The sequence below is a fragment of the Pongo abelii genome, chromosome 1 (assembly GCF_028885655.2).
Source record: "Pongo abelii isolate AG06213 chromosome 1, NHGRI_mPonAbe1-v2.0_pri, whole genome shotgun sequence".
Classification (NCBI taxonomy): domain Eukaryota; kingdom Metazoa; phylum Chordata; class Mammalia; order Primates; family Hominidae; genus Pongo; species Pongo abelii.
Window position 1 is genome coordinate 21,814,468 of NC_071985.2, and position 27,125 is coordinate 21,841,592.

Genomic DNA, 27,125 nt, shown 5'->3' on the forward strand with positions numbered 1-27,125 from the left:
CCCAAAGTGCTGGGATTACAGGCATGAGCCACCGCGCCCAGCTCCTTTTCATTAATTTCTGTTTAGGGTGTAGGGTCTGTGTTTGATTTCTTTTGCACATGCGGACGTCTAGTTGTCCCAGCACCATTGTTGAAAAGACGGTCTTTTCTGCATTGTGGTGCCTTTGAATCTTCTTAGAAGATGAGTTAACTATATTTATATGGGTCTATTTCTGGGTCCTCTAATCTGTTCTATTATTTGTCCCTCCTTTTACCAATAACACACCGGTTTGGTAACTGCAGCTTTCTAGTAAGTCTTCTAGTCATGTAGTGTCAGTCCTCCAACTCTCCTCCTCTCCTTCAGTATTGAATTGATTATTCTGCGTCTTTTGCCTCTCCATATAAACTTTAGGATCATTTGTTAATATCCACAAAATAACTTGCAGGGATTTTGATTGAGATTGCATTGAATCTATAGATCAAGCTGGAAGGAACAAACATGTTGAAAATACTGAGTCTTCTTATCCATAAACATGGAATTTTTCTCCATTTATTTGATTCTTCTTTTGTTCATCAGGGTTTTGTAGTTTTTCTCATATATACATAAAGAGTACACTTTTTTTAGACTTGTACCTAAGTATTTTATTGTTTGGGGGTGCTAAAGTAGAAGTGCTTTGTTTTTAACTTCAAACCCATTCATCCATTGTTGGTATATAGGAAAGTGGTTAACTTTTGTATATTTTGAAATCTTGAATAGTTGTTCATTATTCTAGGGTGTTTTCTTGATCCCTTTTTACACTTTCTACCTGGAAAATGTCATTTGTGAACAAAGAGAGTTTGTTTCTTCTTTCAGTATCACTAAACTTTAACTTCCTTTTCTTGCCTTGTTCCATCTGTTAGAGCTTAAAGTGCTGAAAGAAGGTGGTGAGAGCAGATGTATGGGCCTTGGTCGTGATTTTAGTGGGAAAGTTTCTACATTCTTACTACTGTATATCATGTTAGTTTTGAGGTCCAGTGGACGAGGAATGGTCAAGTGACACAAAAGACCTCACCTGATATTGCAAGGACTTGCTGACAGTGAGAGGTCAGGGACAGGGGAGACCCCACCCACACTGTGAGGTCCTGATGAGTGAGGGGTCAGGGACAGGGGAGACCCTACCCACACTGTGAAGTCCTGAGAACAGCGAGGGGTCAGGGACAGAGGAGACCCCACTCACACTGTGAGGTCCTGAGGACAGGGTGCAGCCTCCTCCAGGCTTGATAGGGGTCTGCACGGTGGCTGCAGGCATGGTGAGCTCTTGCTGCCGGCTCCCAGCACTGAGAGGAGGGAGGGGCCATGGTGTCCACATGCCTTGGGCTGGGCTTGAGGGCCAACACTGGCCTCCTTGGGGTGTCCAGACAGGCTGGGAGCACTCACTCATCTGTGGCCTTAGTGGAAGGACCCCAGAGGGGACAGGGCAAGGTCTCCTTCTGCAGGCTGCTAAGTATAAACCAAATAAGAAAAAGAGAGCAGAAGACAATTTCCCAAATCAAACAAAAAATAACATCAGAGTGCGGGGCGCAGTGGCTCACGCCTGTAATCCCAGCACTGTGGGAGGCTGAGGCAGGCGGATCACTTGAGGTCGAGAGGTTGAGACCAGCCTGACCAACATGGAGAAACCCCATCTCTACTGAAAATACAAAGTTAGCCGGGTGTGGTGGCGCATGCCTGTAATCCCAGCTACTCGGGAGGCTGAGGCAGGAGAATCGCTTGAACCTGGGAGGTGGAGGTTGCGGTGAGCTGAGATCATGCCATTGCACTCCAGCCTGGGCAACAAGAGTGAAACTCCCTCTCAAAAAAAAAAAAAAAAAAAAAAAAATCAGAGCTCCCTGGGCTGTGGCTTTCTAGAGAGGCTGCTTCCCAGTTTTCCTGCCAGGCACCTGCACTGGCTCTGGCGGCTGGCACTGCAGCCCCTAGTCCAGCTGGAGCCTCAGAGCAGGACCTCCTGTGGAACTGGGGTCTTAGCAGACACCCTCAGTGAGTGACATCGAGACCAGGCCATCCTGGATTAGATTGGGCCCTGGACCCGTAGCAGGCGACCCTCTAAGAGAAAGGGGAGGGGGACTTGAGATGCACAGATGGGGAGCTGGCCAGAAGAGGACGGGTGGAGACTGGAGTGTGCAGCCACGCACCTGAGCCACAGGGAGCTGAAAGAGGCCATGCAGGGTCCTCCCCAGAACCTCTGGAGGGAGCATGCCCGGGATAGCTCAATGTGGGGCTTCTGGCTGCAGAGCTGCGAGGGCCCCTGTGTGTGAGGCTCACTGAGCAGCCCTGGGAAGGCAGCACCACTGGGCATTGGGTGCACCAGCATGGAGGCCCCACAGGCTGGGCCGTGGTACCATCCTGGGCCTTGCCTCCCATGTGCCCGCACCCTTCCTTGCAGACCTGCACGGGGCATCTGGAAGCAGCATGGCAAAGGGGCACCACCCGCAATGTGATGCGCAGTCCCGCCAGAGGCCATGCTCACCTACCCCAGGGCCTCTGAGGGAGTGGCCGCTGACCCAGACACAAGGCACCAGGTGGAAACACTGGCACCCATCTTCAAAAACCACTCTAACGCCAGCATTTCTCTTTATTTCTGGATGGAAACAGGGCCATAAAAGCAGAAATCAATATTTTTGTTTGAAAGATGCAGTCATGCTAATTTCACTTTTGGCTAAAACTGAGATGATAAAAGAACAGTTGGGTGTTTATAGGATGCCCTCAAAGTGAGCTGGCTCAGTGAGCTGGGCTCTAACTTCACTCACAAATTTATAGTACAGCTAAGAAGGCCGGTCTGTCCGTGAAAGGGAGCCAAGACAAGACGAGGGCGGCCTCTTCCAGGCCTGTGCCAAGTGTCCTTGGGGTCCCACCATGGTCCACACTTCTGCAGCATCTGCAGAACATGTGGCCAGGTCCCGCCCAGCAACAGGGACAGCCGAGTAGGGGGCAGGCATGGTGCACACCTGGGGAGGCCCCTGGTGCAGAAGCGGCCCCACAGTAGCAGCCCCATCCAGAGGAAGACCACCCCGGAGGGCCATAGGCCTCTGCAGCCCTGGCACTGCCTCCCAGCCCTCCATCTCAGGGGGATGTGCAGGGCGAGACAGGAATGCAGGGACGCTCTGCCCCTAGGTCAGCCTCTTCATCCGCCTGTTGTGCTTGTCGATGGTCAAGGTTGCTCTGTCCACAGCCGCTGCGACGCCATCCAGGGCTTCGTCTTGTCTCTCCAGCTCACTTTCGGCCTCCAGGGCCAGCCCCTTCATCCTCCTCAGGATCTGGGGAGAAGCACAAGATCACAGCAGAGGCTGCCATCTCTGCAAACCCTGGCACAGACAACATCTCTCCGTCTCACACACCCAAGAGCCTTTGCGTGACCACGTGGGTGACGCCATCTGCGAGCCAGCGGGAGGGAGCCGGCAGCCCAGCACCAGGGTCAGGTCATGGCTCTGCCTCTGCCAGTACAGGCCTGGTGAGATGAGGTGCCCGCCCCACCTCCTGCCAGCTGCCTGCCCCCACCTCCTGCCTGGTGCAGTGGCCACACCCTGGCCTGCCATCTCCAGGCTGCGGAGTGCTCTGTTTGGCTGACCTTGTGGGAGCGTTGCATGTGGGTGTGGAATTCCTGCCCACAGTGGGGCAGCTGGGGACCTGGGCAGGCAGCTCGGATTTGAGTCCCAGCTCTCACCCAGCCACTATGCTCATGACCTGTCTGCATGTGGGTCCCTAACTGCAGACTGGAGTGAGAAAGCAGGATTAAAAACAAACACAACCCCCTTCTCTTGTCTCTAAGTGTGAGATGTTTCATGCACAATGCAAATGACAGAATGAAACTCTCCATACGGTGGAGGGCAGCCAGCACCGTGGGGGTGTGGGAGATGGTCCCTAGCCCAGCAGGTGCAGAAGCTGGAGGCATGCAGGGCCAGGCAGGTGTGGAGGGGGAAGGCTGGATGGGGTGGACCGCCCCAGGAATGCTAGCACAGAGATGTGTCCCCTGGGTGCAGCGGGGGCGATGAGCTGAGGGCTGAGCTGGTGCTATGTCTGTGGCTTAATGAGCTGTGTTCTATGAATCTAGGAAGGTGAACCACACTGTGAAGCGCTGCTTTACACACTCAACCTAGGTCTAGAAGCCTCATATGCCCACCTGACAATGGAGAAGAATACACTGGAAAGGAAACTTGAGTGACCCACCACTTGCAACAAATGTCCATGTCCTCTTTCAGGGAAAGTTCTGGATCACTGCTTAGGTCAGGAGAAGGAACCGTCAGTGCTGTGTCCCCACCAGCTGACCGGCAGTGACCACCCAGGGTCTAGGGGGTGGTGATCTTGAGGGGGGCCCCTACAGCTCCTCTGGTTGCCTCTAGGAACAGCACACCTGAGCCCTGGGGGAGCAGCCTCCCCACGCTCCGCCCAGTGACATGGCGGGAGGCTCAGCGTCCTGCGGGGTTGGGCAGCCAGGGCAGGGGATTCAGTGCTCCTCAGCAGGGTGGCCAGCGGTGGGGCACATGCAGCTTGGGATTCAGGGTCACAAGCAATGCCCCCGCCTATGGTCCGGCCTTCGTCTGACCCGTGAGAAACAGTATGGAGGCGGCCAGGACAGAGGGCCAGCTGGTCAGATCCAGTTCCCTCCACTGAATGGTGTGGCTCACATGAGATCACAAATGCGAACAAGCTGTGAAAACCAGAAAGGGCCCGGCCAGAGTGGCTGCTGTGTTGCAGAAGGAGCCCTTCCCCGGCCGGGTGCCCAGCCCCTCTGCAGACAGCACAGGGAGGTGGGGGCTGAGGTCACTCACAGGCACACGGCAGAGGTGAAATGAGCCACATGTCCCTTTCCAAACCCGGCCTTCCTGCTGAGATCTTTGTCATAAGACAGATGAATAAATGCCTGACTAGAGCCCCAGTCCCAGACAGCAGGGCTTCTGCACCCTCGGGAGCTGGCAGAAACTCCATCTGTTGAGTCATGACTTAGATCTCTGGATGGGGCTCTGGAAAGTATATGGTGGGGTCAGTGGCTCCAGGAGGACGGGCAGATGACCTCACACAGGAGGTCTTTTCCACCGCCTGGCCCATGATCTCACGTGGCCCACACCCAAATTATGCTGTGAGAGGGAAGAAAGCCTCAGCCCACCCCTCGCTGGCTCTGCTAACCCGCCCCCTTCTCACCTGCTGCTGCTGTCAGTGTGATCCTGAGGGCATTGCTGGAACCAGCAGGCACAGCCCTTGGAAGGGATGGCCGGGCTGCACAATCACACTGTCCCTGTGCCCACATCCTGTGAGGAGGCCTCCTGGAAGCCAGGGACATGGATCCGCTCGGGATCTGGTCTCAGTCCCTATGTCCCTCATCAACCATACTAAAATGTGATTTAAGTGTATTTAGAATTTAAATGTCCTTCAGGGCCACAGGGCTCCCGTGAGCTGACGGCTGGGGAGATGGCCCAAGCCCCTGCCAGGACCCACAGCTCCAATGCCTCCCAGCAGCCCCTGCATCAGCTCTGCCCTCTCCATGACCACGGCGTGCAGTGCTATCAGGAGACACCACTATTTGTCTTTTCTGTTAATAACCGCATGTAGAAAACCAGGAAACATGAGAGAAGTTAAGGAATAAAACAAAATCTGCCCATAATCCAGACCACTGTTAGGCTGGCACCATCAGTGACACGAGCACACCCCTATCTGGCTTTTTCCCCCATCACCCATATCTGGCTATGTCCATACACTCTTGCGAATAAACTCAAATTTGAGATTAAAGTACATACACAACTTCGTCTTCTGTTTTTACCATCCCATAGCTATCCTGAATGAAAGCTGAGTTATTGGATATGCAATGTAAGCTGACATTGTTCTAAGAATGTGGCACATTTTATCTGTTTCACAGACAGGGTGACCTGCCCCCGGTCCTGAGGATACACTCATTGCACATAGAGATGCTGTGGGGCATGACCCAGGTCACATCCCAGGTCACCGCCAGAAGTCCTGTACCCCTTACAGGTGGTGGCAGGGCCCTGGGACATCCAAGGGAGGCTGGGCCAGGACCTGCTCTGGCTCTCTGACTGGAGTGTCTTCGGCAGGATGACACTAAGAGTAGCTGAATATGCCGTATTAAATCTGTCTAACCCTGACCCAGATGTTCAAAGGTAAAAATGATAGGGAAAAAAATAAAATACTGTACTGAACCCAATAGACACAGAGTACCATTTGACATACATCAATGCCAATAATTATTAAACGTACATCATATTCTTCTTGTATATACAGTCCTAGCAAGCCGCCATGAAGGTTATACTACCTACAGCAAGGCCCAGCAGAGACCCGCAACAACTCAGGGATCAGGAGCCACATGGACATCAGGACCACAGGGAGGCATGAAGCCCGTCCACCTGAGGCCACCTCCACACAGACCCCGACAGCCCCACACTCCCGTTCACTATCTTCCCCACATGACGCCTGACCCCCAGGGTCATCTCCAACAGACCCAGGCAGCCCGGCACCCCTGCCCACCACCTTCCCTGCAAGGCTGAGTGGCGCGTGCCCAAGATGCTGGCTGTGCTAGTGACCCTGGTGTGATGTGATCACTTTATGTTTCATGTATGGAAAACTTCACTACGTAACCCATGAGTATGTACAATTATTCTCAACCTAAAAATATTGTCTATGACATCTCTCCAGAATATAAAGAAGAAAATAAAATAACTTTTTTTTTAAAAAAAAAAGACACCGAATTCATGCCTTTTTCTAGTGCATAAGAAAGCAGTGGGAATAGCAAAAATTTCTATAGTTTAGGTTTTTGCCTATTAAGCACAATTTATTTGTGACTAAGACCAGCTGATCTGCCTATAGAAGCGGAATATTTTATTGTGTACACAGACAAAATAAAGGCTGGCTCCTGCTGTACTTTTTGATTTGAAAATGTCTCACCACGTTGAAGGCCTTAAAAGAGAACTCATTCAAAATAGCCTGTTGAGACCCTGGGCCTGCCTGCCAAAATTGCACTTGAAGTTAATAGTGCAAAAACACAAGAGCAATCTGTACAGCTGCTAGGTCTGCAGACAAAGAACATTCCTGAGTGAACCTTCAAACTGCTAGTGTCCTGGAGTGTGGGTTCAGATTCTTTTTCCTTTAAGAAGGGACTGAAGTAATTACATGGCATCGTGTGCATTCCACATAACAGGGATGGAAAGAATGGAGAATGTGAAGTCTGGCCAAACCCTAGAAACAGTTGTTCCTCTGTGGCCTGGGGTGACAAGCCATCTAGCCATTGTGCAGGATGCTGTCAGCTCCGGGGCAGCCAGTGGCCTCATACAGGAACTTTCATGGGCTCTGAGTCAGAGGCGAGGTGCAAATCAGACTTCCTTGAGTCCCTGCTACATGAGTAAAGAAACCCAGGAACCAGCCTTCCTTCCAGCCAGTTTGACCTCCACAGAAACTACCTGATGAAAAGTACTTTGGGTTTTGGGGGAAACAAACTTTTATAAACTTCAAAGAAATAGAGCAAGGAGTGCTTGAAGGACAGTACAATCCAGGCTGGCCCTGGGGCATACCTGTGAGCCGGACCTGGGAGAAGTGTTCCTAAGAGAAGCTGTAGCTTACAGCATCAGTGGATGCCTGGCCAGACCCATGCCCGGACTCTGCGGTCCTGAGCGGCTTGTGGGACCCGCTGAGGGCGTCAGAGCCAGGAAGGGGAGCAGCCCTAGGTGACTCAGGCAGGCAGCAAGAGGCACAACCTAAACAAAGAAGTGCAACTGAATGTGGCTGACACTGCCAGCTTATGGCCATGGTCCCCCAGGATAGCACCAAAGCCACTTTCCTCCAACACATCCGTGAGGAGGATGCCCTGGGCACTGTGGGCCTGGCCGGCTCCCTCATGCCCTGAGCAAAGGCTGTTCTGGAAGAAAAGCTTCTGTTTGCTGCCCTGCTAGGAAAGTCTCTGTCTCCACAAAGCTCCTGCAGACTCGGAGCAAAGCATCACCAACACTGTCTGGGTTGACAGCAACATAGGCCAGAAGCCCTGCAGAGCAAAGACGAGAGCGTTTAGCGTTCTCACCATTTCCATTTTGTTTATAAAGGCAAAAAATAAATATGGAAAAATAGCCTAATGAAGTAGGGTGGGCCCACCTACAAAGCAGCTGTGTGTCCATGCGCGCACCATTAGGGCAAGGCTGAGTGCTGGGGGCCTGAAGACGTCCAGGGCCTGTGCGTTCGCTGCCACCGGCAGCCTGGGAAGACGGTGCTCCAGAGACATGCAGGGCCTTGAGCCTCCAAACTCTGCGGGACATCGGCTCTTGTGTCCCACGGGACATGTCTGCTCTGGCTTGCCTCGCGACGCCGGAGTGCGGCACATCACCATACCAAGCCAAGCACCGAGAGCAGTCTGCTGTTAGCTGGGCTGCCCTGGCCATGTCATTAAGCTGACTCACTGAGGAACTGTGAATTTTCTTGCAGTGAGAAATTAGCAACCATTTAAGAACAGAGCTGGGATAAATCAAGCTGTCTACAACTCAAAATAGTTCTACCAGTTGGGGCCATTAATATGCTGCAGAGAACGTAAAGGGGGAAAATTGGCTGTCACCGCAGCCAAGCTCTGGAGGCCGTAAAGAACACTCTCTGCTGCGATCTGTCACACTCGGCACTCGCAGACCACCCTGCGGCCCGCCCAAGTCCCCTCCGCTGCATTCCTGGAGGCCAAGGTGGTCTGTGCACTAGCAGGGGGGCGACACAGGGCCCCCCTCCTCAGGACGCCCCCGCGGCGGTGGGTCGAGGCAATGAGCACGGCGGCCTTGCTGCTCAGAGGGGACTTTGATTCAGCTGGGCCAGCTGAGCTCACTCCAGGCGTGCACAGGAAACGCCATGCAGAGCAAGGAGCTGGGCCTGGACTGGATTGTCCTGCCCAAGAGCGCTCCCTGCTCCTAGACCACGGATGGAGATTCCCATTAAGAGAGCCAAGTGCTTGAGGGATGATGAATCCTCACTAAAGTGTTCAGTGAATGTGAACTGAGTGCCACTGAAGGTGCATCACACACGTGGAAGAACCTCAGTGGTACCCTCAAAATAGGAAACAAACTGAAAATGCACTAAAATGTGGCTCTTCCAAGGGGTCGGCCACAGCCCCACAAAACCCACTTCCCAGCCTGAACCAACACGGCCAGAGCTGTGGCCAATGAGTCTGCTCCCAACTTGCCAGGCACCTCATGCTCTGCCCTGCGCACTGCGGCCCTATCCCCCTTGCCTCTCACCTACACCTCGAGGTGGGACACCGCTGTGCATGGAGGGGACAGGAACAGGGCCCAACACTCAGGGCTGTGACACACAGCTCGAAGCAGCCACAGTGCTGACCCCTGCCATTGAGGGCCACTCTGCAGCCTCATTCTCCCGGTGGGTGACACCTGGCTCAGTGAACCTGCCTCCGGCATTGCTCTTTCATCCTTCAACACATGGTGTCAACAGCTGCACAAACCCACTTCCCAGCCTGAACCAAGACTGCATAATACCTGCTGACCACATTTAAAGGCTAGCAAACGTGTCAAAATGAACACAGCAGCTAAGCAGAGGATCTATACAGAAACAGGCAGCCTGCACAGCACTATAAACCCATGGCCCAGGAGACCAGTGCAGAGCGCCCCACCTACAACCGCAGGAGCACATTCTCCTCTGCACCAGATGCCTCCATGGGCCACAGGCTGGGAAATGGGCCACGGACTGGGAGGCAGCCCTCAACAAGCCTAGAGAGATGGATCCACAGCAGGTGTCTCCTCCAACCACAGCAGAGGGAAGCTAGCAACACGGCAAACTGAAGTGTTTACAAATTAAACAACCAACAGGTGATGGAAGGGAAATTAGTAAATTCTTTGAGATGAATGAAAACAAAAGCATGATATACTAAAATAGTCATGTGCTGCCTAATGATGTGGATGCATCCTGAGGAACCATGGCTCGGGGTCTCATCATGGGACAACGCTAGAGCACACATACACACACCGAGGGGGCAGTGCCTACAGTGCCCGGCTGTGTAGCGGGGCACACCCCCCCAAGCTGCAGGCCTGCACGGCACACCACAGCACCAAGCAGCACAAGTAGCTGGAGCACCACGCTAACCACCTGCACATCTAAACGTGGAGAAGGTGCAGTAAACGTGCAGCATAAAGATACAAAATGGCACGCAGTGTAGGGCGCTTCCCGTGAGCAGGGCTGGCAGGACTGGACGCGGCCCTGGGTGTGTGGTGAGTGAGCGTGAAGGCTTAGGCATGACTGAACACTACTGTGGACTTTATCAACACTGCGCACTAAGGCTCCACTAAATTTATTTTAAAAAGTCTTTCTTAAGTAATAGGTGAGCCTTAGCTTCCTTTAACTTTTGTATATTACAAACTACGATTTCTTTTAACTCTGACTCTTCTGTAATAAAATTTCAAACACAAACACTATATAGCCATGCCAGAATAATTTTTCTTTATATTCTTATCCTATATGCTGTTTTCTCTTTTTAACTTATTTTATTTTTTACTTTTGAAACTTTTTTTTGGCCAAGCACAGTGGCTCATGCCCATAATCTCAGCACTTTGGGAGGCTGAGAAGGGAAGGCTGCTTGAGCCCAGGAGTTCAAGACCAGCCTGGGCAACATAGGGAGACTCCATGTCTACAAAAAGAAAAAAAAAAAAAAAAAATTAGCTGGACGTGGTGGTGCACACCTATAGTCCCAACTACTTCGGAGGCTGAGGTGGGAGAATCACCTGAGCCCGGGAGGCAGAGGTTGCAGTGAACCGAGATCATGCCACTGCACTCCAGCCTGGGAGACAGAGTGAGACCCTGTCTCAAAATAAAAAATACAAAAAACCTTACTACAAAGCTACAGTAATCAAAACAGTGACATTAGACCGCAAAATGGAATTAAGTGAGAAACCAGAGAGATAAACTCATATTATCTATGGCTAACGGATTTTCAACAAGGGTGTCAAGACCATTCAATGGGGAAAGAACAGCTGGTTTACCTAATGGTGTTGGGAAAAACTCGATCTGGACACACAGAAGAATAAATCTGGGTCCTCACCTCACTCCGCACACAAACATTAACTCAGAACGGGCTCACAACCTAAAGAGGAAACCAAAACCACAGAACTCCTAAGAAAACATGGGGATAAAGCTTTATGATCTGGGGGTCTTAGAGCATTTCTCTTGATAATAAGGGGACCACTGTGTACCCCAAAGACTTGAGAGCAGGGCCTCAAACAGATGTTCACGTGAACGCTTACAGCGGCATTCTCCATAGCAGCCCAAAGGAGGAAACAGCTCGCACATCCACCAACAGAGGCATTTTCAGTGCATGGGCCCTGAAAACTGTACGCCAAGTGAAATAAGACAGGCACAAAAGGACAAGGGCTGCGTGACTCCCCTGCTGTAAGGAACCCAGAGTGGCAGGCTGGCAGAGATGGAAGGCAGAGTGGTGGGCGGGGCGTTGGGGCAGAAACGTGGGTTCGTGTCTCACAGAAACAGTTTCTGTGCAGGACGATGGTGGTGAATTTCATTAACCCCACTGAATCGTACACTTAAAAATGGTTAAAATGGCAAAATTTGGGTTTTATATATTTCACCACAATTTTTAAAAAGTGAATAATGAGAAACTCCCCACTGCTATAACACGTATTACCTTCCACAGCCAGGGCCTCCATGACACCCAGCACTTGCCCCGCACACTTGGCCTTCATTAAAGCGACAACTGGGAGGACAGGAAAGGCTCGGGATGGGGCGAGTCCTCCAAGCCTGAAGTCCCACTCAGCACTCGGTTGAGCACTTGGTCTCTGCTCGACCTGTTCAGCTGGTGCAGCCTGGGAGTGGCCTTGAGAGGGCTTGTCAGGTGCTGGCCTCCGGCCTTCAGCACGGGTCCCACACTCTCTCCTGCCAGGCGCTTTGCACCGGTAGTTTCCCAGGTGGTTTCTGGGTACCGGTTGGTGTGAGCATCCAGGACCCCAAGGGCTGTGCCTGGCATGGCCTCCTGTCCCCATCACTCTGAAGCCATGGGCCCTGCTCAGCCCAGGGTCCTGGGTCCTCTGCAGTCATGCCCAGCACAATGGGAGTTTGGGGGGCATGGGCACAGGAGTGGCTCACCTGCAAAAGCAGAGGGTGTGGGTGGGGGTGGGCAGGGTGCACAGAGGCGGGCGAGCAGGCACTCACCGTCACAAACCCATTAGCCAAAGAGCATACAGGTTAAAAGGGAAGGCGTGGTGTTTCCCTGTGATGCCGCCTCCACCCAGCTGCCATAAGTCTGAGTTACAGGGCGCCCTCAAGCCACGTGCATGCAGGGCCCCCACACCTGGTCCAGGGCGCCCCTGGCCTCAGGGACATGGCCTCCTGCTGTGTGGATGTCGGGCTGCAGGGCACCCTATCCCCATTCCCAGCCTCTTCTTATGGATCAGCATTTAGAAAGTGCATGCAATGTGGTGTCAGGGGCATGAGTAATAGGAACTCATAGTGAAGGCACAGATCCCCAAACATGCGGCTTAGCTCAGCGCTTCTATCTGACTGCTGTCAAGGCCATAAATAAAAACAGCATCACAAAACCTCACAGCCCCCCAAAATATCGACCTCCTGCCTGCGTCGTGATGAACACTTGACATGAACAGCCTGGAAAAGCAGGAAGGTACGGGACGCTGAGAGCCTGAGTGGAGGAGGAGCCTGGCCTCCTCACCCCTCCTCACTCACAAGCAAGGCCCACTCCTGCCTGGCCAGCCTCGGAGGGTGGGTGCTGCGTTCAGTGCCCCCGCAGAGCCCAGTCACCTTAGGGGTGGCCAGTCCCACCATCCCCTCTGGCCATAACCTGCTCTCCAACTCGCCTGCTCCACACACTCCCACTGGGGCCAGGCAGGAGAGCGACACTTGTGTCAGGTGCGCTCAGGACAGAGCACGGTGTCCATGCAGCTTCTCCTGCCCCCGGGGACTGCAGGGGCCCAAAGTCACATGGGGCTGTTGGCCCCCGACATGGTCGGTGAGCTCAAAGAAGCCAGGGCGGTCATGCACTGATTAAGACCCTTATTTCAAGTACTAGGGAGACACTCTGTGAATATTATTATCTTACATTCATTAGGTACGCAGGAAACCATTGATTTTTTTCCCCTGACTAGGAGAGGACACAGATTAATTGAGGGAAGTTTAGATCAGAGACATCAGGGACAGGGAAGTAAGGGAAGCCAGACCAGGAACGGGGGTCCCTGAGGAAGATGCAATGCATTCTCCAGTTCCTAAAAAAGAGAAACAAAAGGAAAGAAAGGGATGTTACCTTCTGAAGATAGTTTCATAGAAGGCAGGGAGCCCCAGAATGACTTCAGAATGTTCCAGCAAATCACCAGAACTGGTCCACATGGGACATGACGCTGTGGAGTGGGCAGAGGGTTTCTGCCAAACAAAGATGTGAGGACAGAAACACCTGGGTCCCCACATGCCCAGAAGCTGCTGTCCCACACCTCCACGTGAGCCCTACCTGAGCCCCATGTGAGCCTGACCGCACCCTCAGTCTCGCCCCCGTCCCAGCACCAGGCTCGGCTCCCTGGGAACCCTTTGACTTTGAACGGAATGAGTTGCATGGCTTTCCTGTTACCATGTGTGTTTGCATTTGTTGTTTATGGAGACGTCACAGGCAGTGGTATGCTGGTCACCCCATGCCATAAGGCAGGAGGCTGAGGCGTCACCCAAGCATCCTCTGGGACCTGCGCCCACAGGGACCGGCCACGGAACATCCGTTCCTATCAGGAACCACAGCAGGAGTGCAGCAGGCTTCTTTGCCACCATCAGGCACCAGCGAGGCTCCCACCCACTCTCCTGCCAGACCCAGTGTCTGTCTACACTGAGTGTCCACCTGGTTCCTCCCTGGAGACAGAGGGACGTGGACACAGCAACCCCAAAGCAGGACAAGACAGATGAGGCTGCATGAGCTGGAGTGTCCCAGGGAACTGCCCGACACCACCTCCAGTTCTACTGTGTCCAGGCACCGCGTCCATGGCGTGGGCCCCAGTGGATTCCACAGCCGCAAAGAGGAGCAGACAACAGAAGCAAGTCAGGGGCTCTGTCAAATCCACCTCCTATAGCCCCCGGCCCTCCACCCTCCACAGCCACAGTGACACAGTGGCCAGGGCCCCAGAGACAGCAGGGCTCGCCACATCACCCCTGCCTGTCCTGTGTGATCACAGCCACCCTCTCCTGAGCACCCCCAGTTGCAACCCACACCACTGGGACACGTTTCAGCATGATGGCTTTAATAGCATCTGCAACAAAAACCACAGCTGGATGAAGGGGGGTTTCGTGCATTTTTATTTTCCCCAGAAATGTAACTCACTCTGGCTTCTGCTTGAGCTTCAACTGTGCACCAGGAATTCTCTAAATAGGAAACACATGTATTGCCTCAAAAAGACAGTCTCCTGTGAAACTAGGCTCCTCCTGCAAGGAAGGGGGCCCGCATCTGACCAACGCGCTGCACTTGCCCCTAAGGCACGCCAGGCCTTCCTGGGCCTCCCAACCCCATACCTTGGGTGACTGCTTCCTCCCGCTCTGCCACTGGCCTTGATGCCAGAGTCCTGAATGTGGAGCCTGTTCCTCCCAGTGTTGGGCCACTGGGCTTGCTGGATCTTTAATGATGGCAGTGCCCATGCCAGCCCCAGGGGAGACGCGGCCTGGATGGCTGGTGGGGAGCCCCACTCACCCTCAGCTCCGTGTAGTCACCTGACCACCTCCCCATCGCTCCCGGGCTTTGAGGTGAAGAACACGCCACACGTGACAGGAGAGTCTGATGTGTGGACACTTGAGGGCCTCTCCAACTACATGGCCACCATTGCAATTAACAGGTAAAATTCCTACTTTTTCATCTTAAAGCTTTGTTCCTACTTCAGTCTAAACACAACCATGGGATACAGCGAGCGTCTCGGCCGTGGACACCTTTGTGGGGTGTGGGAGTGGGGTGTGCTCAGATCCTGCCAGTCTCAGCCACGTGCCGAGGCACTCTCAGGAGGATGGCTGGGAAAGAATCAGGTAAGTCTGTCTTTACAGTATTGGGCTTTCTCAAAAACCCCGAGCAAACGAGACCCAGGCCAAGAATGCTCTGGAGGCAGTGAGCGTATCTGAAGGTGACTAGGAACCTGCAGAGTGAGCTGGCTACACCTACCAGGCAGTGCTGTGTGTGCCATTACCAGACATGACTAAGTGAGGCCGGGAGGAAAAAGTGACAAGCCGTGTTCACTTGAATTACCCCAGAGCAAAGATGAACACCTTTTTCCCCAAACAAGCTGGCCTCAAAGGAGTTTATGCCTACACAGACACGTAAAGTAAGAATTGGTTTTTAAAAACAGGCGTAAGAGACAGAGTGTCTTTATCCACCTCCTGGTGGACATGGGCAGAGCCACCCACAAAACCCTCCCTACAAAAACAGGGCCGGGCCTGACAGAGCCCCAGACCCACCTGCCGACTCAGAGGCTCAGGGATGGGGAGCCCACACCCTGCGTGGACACAGAACTGCAAGATCCAAAGTGCACAGTCTCAGCCCAACAGACAGCTTTGCTTTTTCAAGGAATCAACTGCAGGGGATGACAAGACGGAAGCTGCACCTGGAGACTGCATGTGCGCCACATACTCTGTGGGACATGCCCTTCAGGAAGGGCTCAGCAGGTTGGAGCACTGCCTGGATACTGGATGGTGCTGAGGAACGACTTCCTGTTTCCTAAGGCGACAGTGGCAGTATGGTCTTTCTGAATGGCTCTTATCCTTTAATGATACATATGGAGATATTTACAAATGAAGTAATATGATGACTGGGTACAGCTTCAAAAATTACTTGGAAAGCCAGCATATTAGCCAGCAACCTCTGGACAAGACAGGAGTATTTACACTGAACGTTAAAATTCCAGTCTCCCAGGCACAAAGTGCTGAGCCTCCTTAAGAACCAGTGCTCAGCACATGAGGGCTGAGTGAGCCATGCACCCAACTGTGCATGCGCTCATACAGTGCACACACAGAACACGCAACACACAGCAGGCATGTACCTGCATGCATGCACAGTATACAGAGCACACATGCAAGCACATGCACAGCACACACACACAGAGTACACATACATGTACAGGTACACTACATGCACGCTCCACACACAAGACATGCACATACACACATGCCCATGCACAGTACACACAAGGTACACATACAGCACATATACATGCACAGTACATGCAACACATACACCACATTCACAGCACACACGTGCATACACACACAACACACATAATACACACATGTACTCACAGTACAAGTACACACACATGCACATGGACATATACACAGTACATGCATAACATATGTACACATAGCACACATAGTACACATAAATGCACAATGTGTACAGTACACGCACACTACACACAGCATGCACATGTACATGCACAGTAAACATACACACCTGTGCACACACACACGGACATGTACAATGGGTGCAGGTGGTAGCCAGGGCAGCTGTGTGTGCATAGGAATGTGTCTGAATGTGGTGCATGTTGTGTTCCAGGAAGTGTGTGGACCTGGGACGGACACTGCCCTTCCTCCCTCCCTGCAGCTGCTGAGGGGAGGCCAGCAGCTCCTCCTTGGTGGGAGGCCAATACGGATGGATGACCCAGAGCTTGTTTGTGGTCGGGAAGGTGAGAGGAGCAGCATGCGGGAAGATGGGGACACAGCGCTGGCTGGCATGGCACTGGGGACATCTTACCTGGGTTAGTTCCTGGGTATCCGCCTCGGAAAGGGCTGGCAGGCTTGTCTGCAGGTGCAGTGCCGTGCCCTCCTGGTCTCCTGCGGGTGGCTCACAGTGCAGGGTACGGCCCATCAGCCCAGATGCTGCAAGGAGAGCAGATGGTCAGCAGTGACATTTCTCGGAGGTGCAACAACCCTCGTGTGCTCTGGATGGCAGAGCGTGGTCTTTGAGGCAGTGTTCCTCCCGCCACCACACACAGGACTGCTTCCTCTCTCAACCTCTGTGAGCCTTGCCTTGCCATCCAGCCCTGAAGGATTAGGGTCTGCAACACTGCAAACAGACGGTGGCCACTCTGTACCTCTCAGAGTAAAAGCCCTACATCCCAAGTGGTTTTATTTTATTTTTGAGAAAGGCTGAAGGTTTGGAGTAAAAAACACAAGAATCATTGAACTCTGGTGAAATGCACATCACACACGTGACTGGGGAACTGCAGTGACATCTGAGCTACTCTGCAGAAGGCTGCGGTTCTGGAGAGCACAGGAAGTGGCCCACAGCCCACGCCAAGCACTGCCACATGTCTGCACCACCGAGGTGGGAGGTGAGTCAGAGCTGCCCGTGGTCAGGCTCAGAGGGGACATGGGTGTTTCCGCCCTGTGGTGAGCCTCAGGGCTCCAGGCCACCTGCCAGAGGCAGTCTCGCTCTGCAGAAGGTGGCCCAGTGTGCCTCCTGCAGAGGCCACCTGCCCTTTATTTACAGAGCAGCTTCAACAGCAGCCTTGACACCCCGGGGCCCAGATAAGGGGGCAATGTTGTTTGCTCTTCTGCAGCACACGCAGCTCCCCTACATCTGGTGCAGCTGTCATTTACAAGGATGTCAGGAAACAGGCAGGGAGAGTGCAGCTGCAGTGCCAGCTCCTGATGGGGCAGGCAGGCGGGTGGGCGGCTTCAGCATCCCTCCCAGGGTCCTACCTCAGCCAGCAGAGCCCATACCCTCCTCACTCCTGATGAATGCAGCCCGGTAGCAGTGGCCGAGCATGACCTCAGAAAAGGAGAGGAAAGGGGGGATATCTGGGGGTGCACTCTTGCTGGGGCCAAAGGCATACCCCCTCTAGCCTATTACTCCCTAAATGATCTTGACAAGCTCAGCTTCCAACCCCACCCTCCACAGGAGAGATGCCACCTCCAAGACGCCACCCCTGCCAGCCTATCACCCCCCAAATGATCCTGACAAGCTCACCCTCCCTGATAGCACCCGACTAAGCAGAGAAGGACCAGCCATGCCCAGGGCCACAGGGGACTGATCACAGGGATGGCCCTAAAGAGGGAGCGGCTCCAGGCCCAGCAGATGGGTGTGGGTGCAAGTGGGGAAGTGGCGTGAGACTCAGGTGGGAAGTGAGGGGCTCCCTTCACAGATAGCACCAGCAGGACAGATCGCCCAGAGGGCTGTTTTCCTATCCCACTCTTCAGAAACAAAATCTGGTTACAACCAACAACCATTTCACAACCTAGGTTTGCAACACCCAAGCTGTATGTGGGTGCTCTCTGGGGAGCTGCAGCCCACTACTGTGCTTCTCTGAATTTGTGCATTACCCATGGGAGCCTGCAGGCCCTCACATGAAGCTGCTCACTGAGGAGCCCTTCTCTGAAACACCGAGCCACAGTGCACAGGCCAAGCTAGGCTGGAAGACACAGCCACAAACTCAGAGGATACGTGCCCCTGGTGACCTGAGATCACAGGGTGGCCCCCGTCCACCTCGCAGCACCAGCACAGCCTAGGCCACAGGAATGGAGGGGCACAAACTACCCAGCCTGTGCTGCACCAGTGCCTCCTTCCTCCAAGAGTCCCACACCCCACCCCGCCCTGCCTAAGGCTCTCGTAGTCTGGTCTGCAGTGTGCTGTCTGCAGTGTGCTGTGTGATGGTCTATAAGCCTGCTATGTGCTGGTGCCCTTTGACTTGCTGGGTGTTGGGAGCTGAAGGACTGTGTGCTTTCCTCAGCATCTTCTCGAGCTGCAATTCCCTGGCTACAATGTGGGCTTTAAAAAACAACAACAACTATTTATTTTGTAGAGATAGCATGTCACCTAGGTTGGTCTCAAACTCCTGGCTCAAGTGATCCTCTTGCCTCAGCCTCCCGAGTAGCTGAGAACACAGGCATGCAGCACTATGACCTGCTAATTTTTGTGTTTTTGTTTGTTTTGAGACGGAGTCTTGCTGTCGCCCAGGCTGGAGTGCAGTGGCGTGATCGCGGCTCACCACAACCTCCGCCTCCCAGGTTCAAGGGATTCTCCTGCCTCAGCCTCCTGAGTAGCTGGGAGTACAGGTGCACGCCACCACACCCAGCTAATTTATTTATTTTTAGTAACACGGGGCTTCACCATATCAGTCAGGCTGGTCTTGAACTCCTGACCTTGTGATTCGCCCGCCTCTGCCTCCCCAACTGCTGGGATTACAGGTGTGAGCCACCGCGCCTGGCTTAATTTTTGTATTTTTTATAGAGACGGGGGTCTTGCTATGTTACCCAGGCTGGTCTCATCCTCCTGCACCCAAGAGATCCTCCCACATTGGCTTCCCAAAGTGCTGGACTGCAGGCATGAACCACCGTGCCCAGCTGACACAGGCTCTTAAGGGCAGAGCCCCTGGGCCTCCCTACCTAGGACATGGCTTTCATTTCAGCACCTGAGGCTGTGTGACAGAGACACTCAGGCTGTTCTGGAATTTTAACAAATAGGACTTTGCTTAAACACTCAGAAGGCTGGACAGAATGCTGAAGCCTCAAGCTATGGATGTTTCTGCTGGGCGCGGTGGCTGGGGTCCTGGTGAGGCTGCATCCCACCATCTCCAGAGCCACAGTGCTCGTGGAGCTGCTGAGTCACTCTTTTTAACATTTCTTCCAGGAAAGCTTAATTTGGTTCTGTAAGGATGGTTTCTGTCTTGGGGTCATGAGTGACTGCAATTAAACAAAAGCATCACAGGTGGTTCACAGTAAGAGGGGTGGGGTGACTCGACTGTCCGGGAGTAGGAAGTGTTCGAGACACCCAGGCACGGCCTTGCTGGCCTGGGGGTGCAGGAAGCCAGCCCAGGACGAGCCCAGGGCACAATGCGGGCTGCAGAATGTCTTGGTCATCTGGAAGGAGGGTGCCCTGAGGCCACAGGCCCCTGTGCAAGACACAGCTCCGTCTTCACTGCCAGTGCTGAGGAGGGGCTGCCTGCACCTGCCTGGGAGCGGGGACCTGGGCCGCCAGCCTGTCTGTCTCCAGCAAGCCCCTTCCCTCAGCTCTGGCCTCCAACACTCACCTGTCACCCAGGAAAGGCCTCTGCTGGGCCTAGTGGGCCCGTGAAGCTAGCGCACAGGTAAGGACAGCGTAGGGAGCTGAATGGAGGAGACAGCAGCTTGTGTGCTCCATCTCCCACTCAACCAATACGTGCGCACAGGTAGGGGCTGAGCGGCTTCCTCTGATAGGCTCCAGGCCAGCTGACGCAGTACCCCCAGGCTCCCCAGTCAGCCCAACCCAGGCCTGCGGTGCCACAGCAGGCTCCTGGGTGCTTCAGCTCCAGTGGGAACTTCCCTGCCTCAAAAGACGCCTGGCACTAACGAACTGCAGAGACAACCTCAGCCACCCCAATGCTCTGGTCCTCTACTAACTACCCACTCCATATGCCTGCCTCCTGCCCTGTCCTGCTGCTGGTGTTGCTGTGCAGACAGACACACGGCCCGGGGAAGCAGAGGTACAGGCAAGGCTGTCATCAGGGAGCTGGAAGCCCAGGCAGGCCTTAGCCCCAAGACAGGCAGTGAGTGACAAAGAAAAAACTCAGTGAACGAACAGCCTTCAAATACGCTGTACACAGCAGGGTAGAGGCTCACGCCTGAAATCCCAGCACTCTGGGAGGCTGAGGTGAGAGGATCACTTGAGCCCAGGAGTTCAACACCAGCCTAGGCAACACGGCAAGACCCCATCACTGAAAAAAAAAAAAAAAAAAAAATTACCTGGGCATGGTGATATGTGCCTATAGTCCCAGCTACTTGAGAGGCCAAGGCAGGAGGATGTCTTGGGCCCAGGAGGTTGAAGTTACAGTGAGCTATGATTGCACCACTGCACTCCAGCCTGGATGACAGGGCAAGGCCCTGTCTCTAAAAGAAAAAAATAAATAAAAAGAAAAAGAAAATACTGTGCATGTCCCTTGGTAGGATGTGTGGGAAGGAAACCTCACCCTGTGGCCTTCCTCCCAAACCACAGCCCAGGCTGACTGCAAGAAAATCTGAGACGGAGGCTGCTGTGCAAGCCCTGGCCCGGCCTCCAGAAGGCTGTCAGAACCCACAGGGCCCAGAGACATGTGAGGAGGGTGATTGTGCGGTCCTGGGTGCTCCTCAAGGCAAGGACGAGTGTCTAGAATAAAATAAAACGTGCGCTTGGCACGCAGCCCTGCAGAGGTCTCTGGAAAGGCTCCCCGCCCCGGGTGTCCCTCCCTGACAAGCGCCCATCTGGTGTTGCGAGGCTGCCACCCTGTGGCCACACGTGTACCAGTGCTTGTCCCAGAGGCAGGGATTTCTGAGACATCCGTCATGGTTTCCACCTCCAGGGAGCCCACAGTTTCCAGCTGAGAGCAGTAAACACAGGGAAGCTGGCATAGAGTCCCTGTGCCTACGCATGGACAACAGCAGCAGACGGCAGGCAGAGGCAAGGCCTCAGAGCCACGAGTGCCCCACAGACTACTGAGCTCCCATCAAACGGGGCGCCGCCTTCTTGCTAACACAGCACCAGGCAGGGCACTGCACGCTCCAGTCCCTGCATGGAGCCTCTTCAAGAACACCCTCTGGAGGCGCAGCTGCCCCCATGAGACCAGCACTTACCTGGACAGGCCAGGTTGCCCATGGGGGTGAAAGTGAGCACGGAAAGGGGGCACAACAGTCCCCCACAGGAGGAACAGTCCATCCCACACATGCAGCAGGTCCCTGTGGGACTGTGTGCTGCATGTGCCACGTGGCAAGATGGCTGCCCCAGGTACTGAAAACACCACGGGCCGGGTGCAGCTGTGCAAGTGAACAGACGGTGCTCGCTGTGGCTACAACCCACACTCAGGTGACCTAAACTAAGGGGGCCCTCCTAGCTGAGCAGGGAGGGTGACGCCATCAGTCCTGAATCCTGAACGCACGTTGAGGCCCCCAGAAAAGGTCATGATAGCCCTCTGACCTCAAACAGCACAGATTGCAGGAACCCACTTACAAACACCAGCCCGCAGAACACAGGAGTGCTTGCCACCACGGTGCAGCCAGGTTGGCAACATGGCAGGGCCACTAAACACACTGAGTGCTTCTCTACTGGGACCCTGGAGAGCAGTCCTGAACTCCACAGAATGTCACAAACTTCCTGCCTGACACCACACATACCCGGGGACCCCTCTTCAGTCCCCACACCACCAGGACAGTCCCCAACTCCACAGCACGTCACATACCTCCTCCCTGAAGCCACGTGCAGGAGTACACCTCTACCATTTACCTTGAATGTGGGTGAAGACCTCTGCTTCCTATGCTTCTGTAGCCTGTCTCCCACTAGGACACTCAGGTTCGGGCCTGCACTTTAGTGACAGAAGCTCATGGCGACCTTTGATCTCCTCATCTTGATCAATGGATTTCATTACATTTCACACCACATGCTCCATTCCATAGGGGTCAATGCCTCTCTTTGCAACCCCTGACTTTAAGACATATACAGAAAGGTGGTAGGTTTTTTGTGATTCAACCACGTGCTGCATATCTAAGGTGTGCACCTTTCATTTTTAGGGTCAGTATTCAGCCCTGGGGCTCATGGGACTCTATTATTATGTGTATTTCTTTCCGAAACTTGAAGCCATCTGGAATAGCAAGCAAAACATTTTCATGTTAGAGAAACAGGTTATGGGAACTGAAATCTTTCTCTTAAGAGAAAAATTAGAGAAACTGAAAGGGTAGCAAATATCTCTTACTTTTAACAGACACCTGGCAATTAAAATCCCGAAGAATACAGCTTTACATGCTGTACATATAGACACGCATTATAGTGTGGATGTACATGTCACATACATGCACAATACATATGCATTGATACACATGTGTACATATGTATACATGCATGCATATTAGCTATAATGCTAATATAAGAAAATGGAGTCTTTTATGACATTCAGATTTCTTAATCAGAGCTCGAAGACAACTGCAGGGGAAAATCGGTGGATTTTACCATGGCAAGATAAAAGATTTCTGTAAGGGAGGAAGAGAGCCTAGAGGGAGTGACTATAGCCTCTAAAGCCAGCCAAGGCTGATGGTCTAGGATAGTAGGAAAGTCGTGCACATCTGTGGGGGAAGAAAGCACATGAGGAAAGAAGAAAACAGAACAGGCCATCCATACAGCAAAACCTGCAGGGCCAAAACAAATACAACACATCAGAGGCCCCACCTCCTAATCAAGGAAAGGGTAAAGGCAAGAATAACACCAAGAGGCCACCAGCTTCCCATCAGACGGGCAGGACCATGGCGGCTCCTAGCACATGAGCCTCGGTCCTGTGCTAGGGAGGAGGGAGGCCAAACGCGGTGGATGTGCCAAGATCCAGGGTGTCTGCCCCTCAGCCCGGCCCCCGGGACAGGCCAGCTGAGCATTCACAATCTACAATGGAGTCTGCGGGAAGGTACCGTGGCCACTCCACACACATCTGAGAATGCCACAAACACACGGAACCACGCTGCACAGTTCTCAAACACACAGATCCCTAATAGCATGTTTGGGCGCCAGGCTAGGAAAACCTAGATTAAATGTCCAGGAAAACAGGAGTGGGCAAAGTAGGGGTGATGGGAATGGCCCCACCAGGAGAAGTGGAGATGGTACCAGTCACAATCCTGAGGTGCTGGTTCCCACATCAAAATGAGGGGAGATGAGAGAAACAACAGCAGGAGCTTCCTTTTGCTCTGATGCACTCATTCTGAAAGCCCTTTCTGTGTCGTAGCAGGTTCTGCATCACCATAACTGAACACCTGAGACTGGGTAATTTACGAAGAACGGACCTTTAGTCAGCTGACAGTTCTGTGGGCTGGGAAGTCCAAGGGCACATGCCCTGGCTTCCACCAAGGGCTCTCGTGTTGTGGCAGAGACACTCGAGGGGGAAGCGGACATAGGCAAAGAGACTGAATCAGAGGGGCATCCTGCCTCCTAACAACCCACTCTTGGGAACTAATGCATTCCCAGAACTCATCCAGGCTTCACAGAGGGAGCACTCACTCACTACCATGAGAACATCACTGAGCCACCCAGACGGCAGAGTGCTTGTGACCAAACACCTCCCAGCCCTGGCACACTGGGGACCAAATTTCCACATGAGCTTTGCTGAGGACAAACTGTATCCAAAGCATGGTACCAACCGCTTTGGAATTCATGCACCTATCAAGTGTACAGTTAACTCTCAGTGATTTCAGATTCACAGATGTCAAGTACAAGGAAAATGGTCTGGAATTGTTTTTATGTATAAACAAACGAGCTGTCTCTAGCAAGCTGGAGGCCAGCAGCTGCTCTAGGTGACGCATCTGTTAGGCATTTCCCACAGGCGTGCTGAATCTGGCTGTAATTTTAGAAGTCTGTGCACGCGCTCACTGCCTTGTCGGTCACTAACCTGCATGCCAGACTGAGCAGCTCTTCTCTGCGGGGGAAGAGGTTCTTGCGCTTCTGAGCACCAATGCATCTTCTAACAGCTCCATCTTCTTGCTGAACTGCACTTCTAAAATGGGAATAACCTCTGGCATCTTGGCAGATATCAAACGATAGGCCATGTCTGGCTTTCCAATAAACCGCTGGCGGATGCTAATTTCATAAGGTGAGTGGACCTTGATGTCATCCACGTCTTCTCTTTCAAACCTGTGCATGAGCAAAGAACTGGAGTCATGTATTTCCAACCCAGACACAAGGACGGTGAGCCTCCCTGGTTTAACGTGAGACTCTGTTCTGTGGGAAATAATGGCAGGAATTTTTATCAGTATCCCTTCTTTCCCAAAGGGTTCACAACTGGTCATGGAGACATCTTCCCTGGGCTTTGTTTCCGGTGGTGTCTTCCAAAGCTTGGAGCTAAAGGGCCACCAAGCAGGAGATTCCAGTTCTGTCAGCAATCTGAAAAAGCAAACAAAACATGGAAAACCGGATCAGTTCATTTTTAAGGAGTAACACCTTTTTTTTTGGAAAACGGTTTTAACCTTTGTAAAGCATGTTGCCATTTTACTCTACTTCATTTCCACAAGCACTCCATGAAGCAGGAGGCACAGGGACTTTTATCTCCAGTGTGAGAAGAGAAAGCTGGGGGCCAGGGCAGTGAGAACATTCATCTAGATGCAAAGCTAACCAGCAAAAAGACAGCAAAAATGCACACCTTCTGCTTAGAATATCACTCTGCCCACACCCTGCTGCCTTGATCCGGGTCATATTGATTCAAAATGAAACCTGTACTTACTGTCTACGGAGCTATCTAACAGACCTTTCTGCAGTGATGGAATGTTCTACGTCTGCGCTGTCCATACTGTAGGAGGCACACATGACAACTGAAGCTCTGCCTAGCAGGCCCCTTCCCCCAGCCTCAGCCAGACTCAGCATTAGAGTACTTCCCCACCACCCACACTCTCAACACCCACTCTCGTCTGCATGCTCCAGATTCCTGTTGGTGCCGACTGCACCTCCTCCTCAGAGTACACTCTGCACCCTGTCTTTCAGCCTCTGCTGGGATTGCAGTCTAGTTGAGCATCTACAGGTGTGGGGACAGAAGCTGAGGAGAACCCGGCACGTCTTGCAGGATGAATCTCCCTAGACTGGGAGGAAGGGCTACCTCTACTGGCCAGGAAGTTTCTGCGGCCTTCAGGGACTCAGCGTCCCCAGCTTCTGCAGACTGCAGCCATGCGTCTACACTGGGGTTCTCAGGGTCCCGTTCCTTCTCGCTCATGCCCTCAATGTCACAGCAGATGCCATGCACAGTTAGAATTCAGCCATCTGCAGCAGGAGACTCCAGATTCTGTTTTCAGAAAGCTCTGCCCTGCAGCTACAGGAGCTAAGGGCTTCCCTTGGGGCAGATCCAGAAACGTCCAGGCTGTTCCTGGAGCACCCTGAGCTCATTTGTTTCTTTCCCCATGCTGCCCAGCGGGGTGACTGTGTCAGTCAGGGTTCTCCAGAGAACAGAATCAGTGGGTATGTTGCGGGGAGAGAAGGATGGGCTTATTTGAAGGAATGGCTGCCATGGATGTGGCACTGCACCTAAGCTGGCTGCCATGGATGTGGCACTGCACCTAAGCTAACTGCCATGGCCCAGCCTATTAGAATTATTAGCAAGATTACATGGGGAAAATCACGGTTACTTTCACTAACTTCCAGGTGAATGTGGCATTTCCTTCCATCCTGAATGTAGACAGCTTCAGTATTAGTCAAACCTTTGACTGTCACCAACAGAAATCTCATCACATTAGTTATTGCAGATCTCAATATATCACATTAACCCCTGCTTTAAAATAACTGCAGTTACTAGACCTGCCGTTGGCTTCAGTATCCCATACATCAATAGGAAGACATCATATGACCTCAGCAAGAGTTTACAGTACACATCCTGCATTTATTATAGGCCATTCTTAGTCAAGATTATGTATCATTATCCAAATTAAAACAAAAGGTGCACAGTCAGTTTGCTGACTGGCGTTTGGGATTTTGGTGAAGGTAGACGAGTGAGCACTCCGTGGCTTCCTTGCCCTGACTTATCTCTAAGTGACTGTAAGATTTTTGGTGCAGTAGATGGATGTGAAATGTCAAAGTGGTGCCCTGTGCTGGCTGCACCCAAGATGGTTTGTTTTAGTTGCCAAGAGCCACACTCACACTTTTCCTTTTACAGTGATGACTTTAGGTTTTCTTTTACAGTGATGACTCCTAGCCCTATAGTGAAGGTCTAGGGATGAATGTGGAGACTTCTGGTTCCAAAATCATGCCACAGACACAACCTGGCTCCACTCCTCCAGCTGAAAACCAGAAACAAAGGCACAACACCAGCAATATCCCAGAACTCAAATGTGAGAATGGGATGGCCCCTGCAGCCACAGAGAAAGGAACAATTCCAAGCAGAGACTAAGGGAATTGAACTTCCACATCTGAGACGTCCCTCATCTGGAGAAAGTTCCCCTGACTCACAGTCTCTAACCTGGAAAAAGTGAGATCGAGGTGAACAACCTGCTTCCCTGCCTCTTGGGCTCCCTGGCAGGAGGCCTGCTCCCACCTCAACCCATGGGAAGCACTACCAAGGGAGACACGTCCCTGAGCACAGCCAGAAACAGTGGGGCATGGTAGGACCAGGACGCTCAGCCCTGGGTGCTGTGCACGGTAACTTGGCCTAAGGAGACACCTAGAGCTGCTGTTGGGCAGCACCACGCCACGGGAGGTGCAATCC

General features: G+C 52.8%; 1 protein-coding gene and 1 pseudogene across 7 annotated transcripts in view; both read right to left on the reverse strand.

Annotated features, from left to right (window-relative positions):
* Positions 1-2,572: 2,572 nt before the first annotated feature.
* The window catches only part of SNAP47 (synaptosome associated protein 47), a 52,635-nt gene continuing 28,082 nt past the window's right edge, over positions 2,573-27,125 (reverse strand). For 4 of the 7 annotated variants that reach the window (XM_024248246.3, XM_024248242.2, XM_009236948.3 and 1 more), the window contains exons 3-5: positions 24,333-24,823; positions 16,715-16,839; positions 2,573-3,272 (exon numbers count right to left, since the gene is read on the reverse strand). In XM_024248246.3, coding sequence (XP_024104014.2) covers positions 3,126-3,272; positions 16,715-16,839; positions 24,333-24,823 — 763 coding nt within the window. In that variant the 3' untranslated portion in view covers positions 2,573-3,125. Of the gene's footprint in view, positions 3,273-3,829; positions 7,997-13,040; positions 14,350-15,423; positions 15,727-16,714; positions 16,840-24,332; positions 24,824-27,125 lie in introns of those variants that run through there. The other 3 variants (XR_010140326.1, XR_008509404.2, XM_024248252.3) reach the window with 3 other exon arrangements.
* Positions 3,279-6,193, reverse strand: LOC103889712 (uncharacterized; annotated as a pseudogene).